This window comes from Penaeus japonicus, unplaced genomic scaffold, assembly GCF_977035675.1.
Source record: "Penaeus japonicus unplaced genomic scaffold, GWHDUDI00000001_assembly GWHDUDI00000038, whole genome shotgun sequence".
Classification (NCBI taxonomy): domain Eukaryota; kingdom Metazoa; phylum Arthropoda; class Malacostraca; order Decapoda; family Penaeidae; genus Penaeus; species Penaeus japonicus.
In genome coordinates, this window is record NW_028234440.1 from 2,873,546 (window position 1) to 2,881,045 (window position 7,500).

The 7,500-nt window shown below is 36.5% G+C and overlaps 1 protein-coding gene across 5 annotated transcripts in view; it reads left to right on the top strand.

Annotated features, from left to right (window-relative positions):
- Nucleotides 1-7,500, top strand: part of Ice2 (interactor of little elongation complex ELL subunit 2) — a 31,794-nt gene that overhangs the window by 730 nt on the left and 23,564 nt on the right. For all 5 annotated transcript variants that reach the window (XM_086533057.1, XM_086533059.1, XM_086533061.1 and 2 more), the window contains exons 2-7: nucleotides 1-81; nucleotides 1,869-2,037; nucleotides 2,593-2,703; nucleotides 3,407-3,583; nucleotides 6,715-6,846; nucleotides 7,350-7,481. The exon at nucleotides 1-81 is cut by the window's left edge. In XM_086533057.1, coding sequence (XP_086389183.1) covers nucleotides 1-81; nucleotides 1,869-2,037; nucleotides 2,593-2,703; nucleotides 3,407-3,583; nucleotides 6,715-6,846; nucleotides 7,350-7,481 — 802 coding nt within the window. The remainder of the gene's footprint in view (nucleotides 82-1,868; nucleotides 2,038-2,592; nucleotides 2,704-3,406; nucleotides 3,584-6,714; nucleotides 6,847-7,349; nucleotides 7,482-7,500) is intronic.

Below are 7,500 nucleotides of genomic sequence, written 5' to 3' on the forward strand. Positions count from 1 at the left end.
GGAGCAGCCACGGCCCTCGACGTCAAAGCAAGCACACGCGATGGACGTTGACTCCATCACATTCATACCGGGTCTCCTCAGGTAAGTTTGACTTGTGTTGAACAGATGAGCTAGAAATTATAACTGTGATGCTGGAAGTATGTTGTGACAGTCATCCAGAGTTAACATTGGATGATCTGCATTAAGCTTTTGACATTCAGTCCTCTAACATATGATCTAAGAATATTTCAGGCTTAGAAGCTTATTTGAAGCTTGACCCAGAGGATGGTTTATTTCAGAAGCAGAGAGCAGCATGCGATAGGTCTAGGCCTTTCTCTCTCTCTTTTGTTCACTTGCCACGATGCAAGATTTTGGTGTCAGTCAGTTTTTGTGTTTTACTATATTATGAGGCTTTTATGTGCCATCTGACAGGCTTTCTCAGTATTGTAGAAAAGAGTCCAAATCAGCTCATTACAGTCTTTACACTCAGTCTGACTGAAGTGTAACAGTTGGTAAATTTTCCAATAACAGTTTTATCAGAGGACAAAAACAACCTTATTTATACATATTTTTTTGTACACTCTTAAACAAATTCAATACACAAACACCCCTAAAGAAAAAACGTGAAGGGAGGGAGAAGAGGCAGGTGACCTATACCTATGGCTGCAAGTGCCGTTGTACAAACCAGCCACACAGGCAAGGGGGAGCATTGCAGCCTCTGCACGTGGTCTCGTTTACTTTCCCCTTGTCATTCTGCTGGCTTATCCTAAAGCACTGGTACTTTAGAGCTGGAGGTTGGCATCTAGCTCTGATTCATTGCTCTCAGAAGATAGTACTTGATAGAGACCAAAGATGGGCAGATTCATAGATCTCTTTCCTGCTAATGCCAGGAGGGAGTGGTGCCATCTATGTTTGTTGATATTAACTTAAATCTATATTATGGTAATTACTGATAGGTAAAAGACGAAGATTTACCTGCGTCTGCTCGTTCACGTCACCTAGACCTCGGTATAAGTTTTTAGTGTTGGTACATTCAGGTATCCAATGGGTGTTCCCTGCTGCTCAGAATTTAGCCATTGCTTGATGAGCTACTTTTGAATCCTCATCCAGGTTAAGATTCTCTTGGTATGAGAAGACTTACTAGCTCTTTGACAACCTGAAATTTAGTAGTATTGACATGTATCCAGGGCTGTATTGCCTTATAGCCAGGCCCCTCGGCTTTCAGTCATGTTGTACAGGCAGTGACATGTACAGTGCCCCCAGTAAAGCACTGTGCCTCACCTGCTGGCAGAGGCATTCTACTGGTCGCTATTTGCATAATTTTCCTATACTTCTATTATTTGCCCAACAGTGTAGAACTTGCTTCATAGATATGTTTGTGCTTATGGTTAATGGCATTAATTAGATACATGCCACTGAGTTTACAAGCTATTTGATAGAGAACTATTTTAAGAACTAAGTGCTGCTCCACTGCCAGCAATGGAATCTGATTTGCAGCAATTAGATTCCATCATTGGAGTCCAAGGGTGCAGGTAATAGTGTCTCAGTGAAATTGATGAGCCTGTGGTCCCTGTAGAGCTCCAGACTTCAGCCTATTCAGTTTTATGAAAGATATTGCCTGGCAAGTATACTCTTATTCTGGATCAACATATAAAAGCCTATTTTAACAATTATCACCTTAAAACACCAATTATCAATATATTTTGCGTAATAGCATAATGTTTGCTTACAGACAAACTGTTCTTATTATCTTTTATTGCATGATCATATGTTTAGGACCTGATTAAATCCATGATACATTATACTTGAGTAAGATTTTATTAAAACCTTTAAACTAATGATAGACTGAAAGATAGTTATCTAGTAATCTCTCTATATTTTGTCCATAGGCCTTCCCAAAGAGGATTCATTCCCATAGATGCCAAGGATCCTTTCATTGCAAGTCCTGATGTGCTCCTACAAGAATGCAGCCTCTTTCGAGAAAATAGTTCAGCCAAAAGCCAAGAAATCAAAGAGATTTTAAACTTTTCTGAGAAAGACTGGAAGGAAATTGCAGAGGTAGGCTACATTAATTTACAATCTGTTTTCATTTTTTGTACTATTGTTTTATTGAATTAGAGAAATATTATAATCAGTGATAGGCACAAAGTATCAAAGAGGGAGGGCCCAGTTGAAGAAAGGGCTCTCCTCTGACTAAAAGACTTCCCTTGATCTTAACTAAAAGGACAATTTTCCTTCACAGACTGACTAAAAGGATGTTTTTCTTTCTATAATTTTGACTAAAAGAGGGCTTTTCTTTCCAAAATTCCACCTAATTTAACTAAAAGGACACTTTTGATACAAAGAAGGCCTCCTCCTTTGAACTTCCTTGATTACATTAACCTGTTAAAAACAGAGAGTCTAGACCACTTCATGGCCTGAATAGCAGGTAAAGAGGTAAAGAAAAGAGAGACTAGGTGAGAAATAGAAAGAAGGTTAAGAAAGTAAGATAATGAAAAAAAGTAATTTCCTCACTTTTTCTCTTTTAAAATTTGATGATTGTGGAGATATAGCTGATTACATTAAAGATAAGTAATACATTTTTTATAAAGGACTATGAATTTTGACGGACAGGTTCAAATAGAGCGCGAGAAACTACTAATGGAAAAAGAGCAAGCAGAAATGGAGAAGATAGCAGAGAAGAAAGCAGTAGACCAGAAGATAAAGCAGAATCTGGACCGCAAGGTATGATGCAAAATACATGGAGTCATGGCCAAGATCCTCAACACTGAAAGGGTGCAGGCTGCTGAAGGGTGCGGGGATAGGGTTATGGACTGTCAGTTAGACTGTTGTTTCTCAGTTTTTATTCTTATGGTGTCTCTGTGTGTGATTATATATGATTTACTACATTTTACATTTTGTACTGTATGCAAAATATAATATTAAATTAAAAGTTTGTATGATGCCATTAGGATCATCATTATTCTGTGTTTCGATGGCTTTGCTGTTGACTTTTGAAAATATGTATTGATTATTAACCCCATTCAATTGATTTAGGCCTAATAATTCGAACGCCCCGGCATTGGGACATTCAAGGCTGGAATGCCCCCGTCGTAAGTGGGTTAATTGTAAAGGAAAAGGCCTTTATGGGGTAATTGCTGATGTGAGGTGCTAGGCAACTTCTGAAAAGGAGCTTCATGTAGTTTTGGAATGGGTTTTCAATTTAGAAAAATTGCAGGGACACTTAATTGTTTCAATACCTTCACACTTAAAAGTTCAAGATTCTGTTTTCTTGAGAATTGCACGTCTGTAATTTTGCTTATTATATAGAAATGTAATGTTGAATGCTACCACAGGTTTTTTTTTTATAGAATATGTTATATTTATTCATTTTCTAATGCTTCATATTTTTGATGATTTTTTTACAAATTGTTTTTATGTATTTCAGGTAGACTTGATCTTCAATCAGCACAAGTTCTTCGTAAAGAAGCAGTGCCCTGTTCTAATTCCATACAAATCGTCGCTGAATCACGCTGAGCATCAAGCTTACCTGAGAGCATTTGTTAAGTTCAAGATCAGAACGCCTAAAACAGCTTGCGAGGCCACTGAATATGAGCAGTACATGGTGAGCACTTGCTCGGCTCTGATGGCCGTTGCACTTTGTTGCTTTCCTGTTCAACATGTCTCTTTATTTTTATTTTATTTTCTATTTATTTATTTATTTGTGTGTGTGTGTGTGTGTGTGTGTGTGTGTGTGTGTGTGTGTGTGTGTGTGTGTGTGTGTGTGTGTGTGTGTGTGTGTGTGTGTGTGTGTGTGTGTGTGTGTGTGTGTGTGTGTGTGTGTGTGTGTGTGTGTGTGTGTGTGTGTGTGTGTGTGTGTGTGTGTGTGTGTGTGTGTGTGTGTGTGTGTGTGTGTACACATGCGTGTGTGTGTGTGTGTGTGTGTGTGTGTGCATGCTCATGTATATATGTGTGCACATGTGTGCCTGCATGCTTGCTTGCTTGCATCCTCCCCTCCTTGCAGAGTATTCTAGTCCTGCATATGAATGTTGTGTAGTGTTGAGTTTGTGTTAGGTGAGTGAACCAATATGTTTGAAAATTAAACAATTCCTCTGCAGAATCAATCAGATGTTGAAGTGATACAGTGATGAAGATATAGTTGCTTGCTTTTCTCAGACAGTATTCAGTCTGTCTTCTATTGGGACGGAATCATATCAGGAAGACACAGATTCATATCAGTTCATCTGCTTGACTTGAACATAACAAATTCACATATATGCATATGAAATAGATAATATTCTTTCTTTATATAAAGAGCAGGCAAAATCTTTATTTTCTATATTATTTTTCAATGTAAATAGTATATCTATAAAGTTGGAGCGAGGGTAAAATGCACCTTGATACTTCCATATTTGTGTACTCTCATAAAAAAGTCAAAAGAAATAGCCTTCTCAATAGAAAAAAAGAAAAAAAGAAAGAAAGAAAGAAAGAAAAAGAAAGAAGAAAGAAAGAAAAAAAAACATGAGATGGTGAAAAAGAGGTGTGAAACGGGGAAAGAGGAAAAAAGAAGGAAAAGAGGGAATGAAAAAGAGAAAGAGGAAAAAAAAAAAAAAAAAAAAAAAGACCTGTGAACATGGTAGTGAGTGCCACTGGAAAAAGCATCCTTACAGGCAAAGAGGCACATGACAGATGGTGCATAAGGTCTGGTTCACATTCCTTTTCGCATTTTGGCACCATTCAAGTTTTTTTTTCCTGTTGGTGCTAACAGAGAATGGTACCATATGGTAGATATTTTGGCAGTCATAATAAATGTAATGTTGATTGCCATATTTAATTACCAAACAGAATTATTGCTCTCAGTGTAATTCAGAAACACAGCTGCCACTCTCCCTAAGAGTCAGATGAGCTACATTATATTCCCCACATATTTCACAACCTTTTACTCTTATTCATTCATTTTAAAGTCTTTTTTTTTTTTATTCCTTTGCATTGTGAGACTTAGCTTTATCTATATTATAGTAAACTAAAATTGTTGTATAGGGTCCCTGTCAGCTAATTATGGTTTTTATTCACAGGGTGATAGAAGTATTACAATTTCATTTTTTTCATATTTGTGTACTTCCGTAAACAGATATGAGAGAAATAATAATCTGTTATGAAAATGTATGAAGAAATGGGCATGAGGAAGGAGACTTGCGTTTATGACTGTGAATGCTACAGCAGCCATAACGGCATAGGGGCGCATTGCAGATGCTGCATATTCTTTCTGCACATACTGCATCACCAATACTTTAGAGCCAGCGGTCGCCATCCTTTTATGTGTAATCGATCTCCGAAGATAGTGCTTGGTAGAGATTTTGGATAGGCGCCCTTTAAGGCTTTCTTTCTGGCTGGTGCTATGTTCGGGATTTTAAGAAAAATACATTTTAGTGAATATTTTGGCAATAATAGTTATTATCACTGCAATTGGCATCACCAGTCACTAAATAGAGTTATTACTCATAGGTTAACCCATTCCCGACGGGGGAATTCTAGCCTTGAATGTCCAAATGCCGGGGCATTCGAATTATTAGGCCTAAATCAATTGAAATGGTACACATGCTGTACCACCCGTCCTGTGTGGGTTAATAGAGAAACACAGTGTTCCACCCTCCTCCAACGTGAAATATTTCATGCAACTATCAACACATCTGTCATGATGCCTGTTGTCAGGCAAAAAACTCCTGTGTCATTATATGTCATGACACCTGTCCACAATGGGATGATACTTATTCTCCTCAATAAGTCACTTGGTAAATTGCTTTACTACATAATGTGTAATTTTATCAGTTCAACATTTTAACATTTTTCTTGTTACTAGAACAGACACAGATGATATTGTTTAAAAAATGCAAAGTTCTTTAACCCATTCATGCCAGGGTGATTCTGGCTTTGAATGGTCACAATGCCGGGGTTTTCAAACGCATAGGCCTAACGCCTCGGGATTCTCGTGCACTAGCTGTGAGCCTGGGCTGTCTCACCCTCCAAATATCTTGTAACTGGTGTCTGATGCAAAAACCATGAAACATGTCAGCATGTCATCCGGCGCATATGGGTTAAGATGATTTCCTATCAGAGAACCTAGTCTACACATTTCAGTATTTTATGCAAATAGTAATACCTTCTAAAACCTAATTTGACCCTCCCTCCCTCCCCCCTCCTCTCCCTCCTCTCCCTCCTCTCCCTCCTCTCCCTCCTCTCCCTCCTCTCCCTCACCTCCCTCACCTCCCTCCTCTCCCTCACTGTCCTCATCTTTCTTCATAGTAGTTTTCCTTAACCCATTCGCAGTGGGGCTTATACTTGCCTCAAGCCTCTCCCTCTAGCAAGATAATAGGTGTGTGCAGTTTCAAGTGCAAGATCTTTCCTGATACAAAGCTGTGCTGTGCCTCTCGCAGCGCTTTCCACTCCCGCGATTCATTGGGGGTGATAAAGGGAGGTTTTGTATATGTTTATATTATTTTCATAAGTCCAGAAAAATGTATCTATGAAAACGGAACTCCACTGAGTATATACATATGTAAAATGTGTGTTTAGAGGGAGAGAGCATGACATAATAGGATGTCATCCAGTGGGACTGAAATATGGTGTGATACCATGCCATCTGGCGTGAATGGGTTAAGCAAGATTTCTGAAACAAGTCAGCATTCATGTATGCCATATAGATATGTATAAACTGGTTTAAATATTTTGGAAACTTAATATTATTCCTGATTTCAGAGGCTTCAGAATCGTGTATATGAGGAACAGAAGATGTTCATGGACTTCTCCTTCCAAGTGTCGAGGCTGCAATTAGAATCATATAATTTTGTCCCAAAATTGATTAATGATTATGTCAATGAATATGTGCAGGTGAGTGTAAAGTATATTAATGTTTATATGATTTATGTGCTGGTGGTAGTATTGCAGTATTAGTACATAGTTATCATTTCAAATATGAATTCCTAATTTGGGAGAAGAATATATTTATATATATATATATATATATATATATATATATATTATATATATCTCCTAATATATATATATATATATATATATATATATAATATATATATATATATATAATATTAGTATATATATATATATATATATATATAATATATATATATATATATATATAATATATATTATATATATATATATATATATATATATATATATATATTATATATATATATATATATATACATATATATATATATACATATATATATATATATATATATATATATATATATATATATATATATATATATATATTAATATATATATATATATATATATATATATATATATATATATATATATATATATATAATATTTACATATAATTTTGTCCTCCATCTTTCTAGCATCGTTGCAAAAATGCAGCAAAATACATGCCCATATACTTCCATGAACAAGAAGTGCCTATCAGACCTCAAGACCCTTTCAACAGACTGAGCAACCTGCAGTTTCAACACTTGGGCCACCTACTCAGTCTGGTAAGTAGAGAGACAGAGA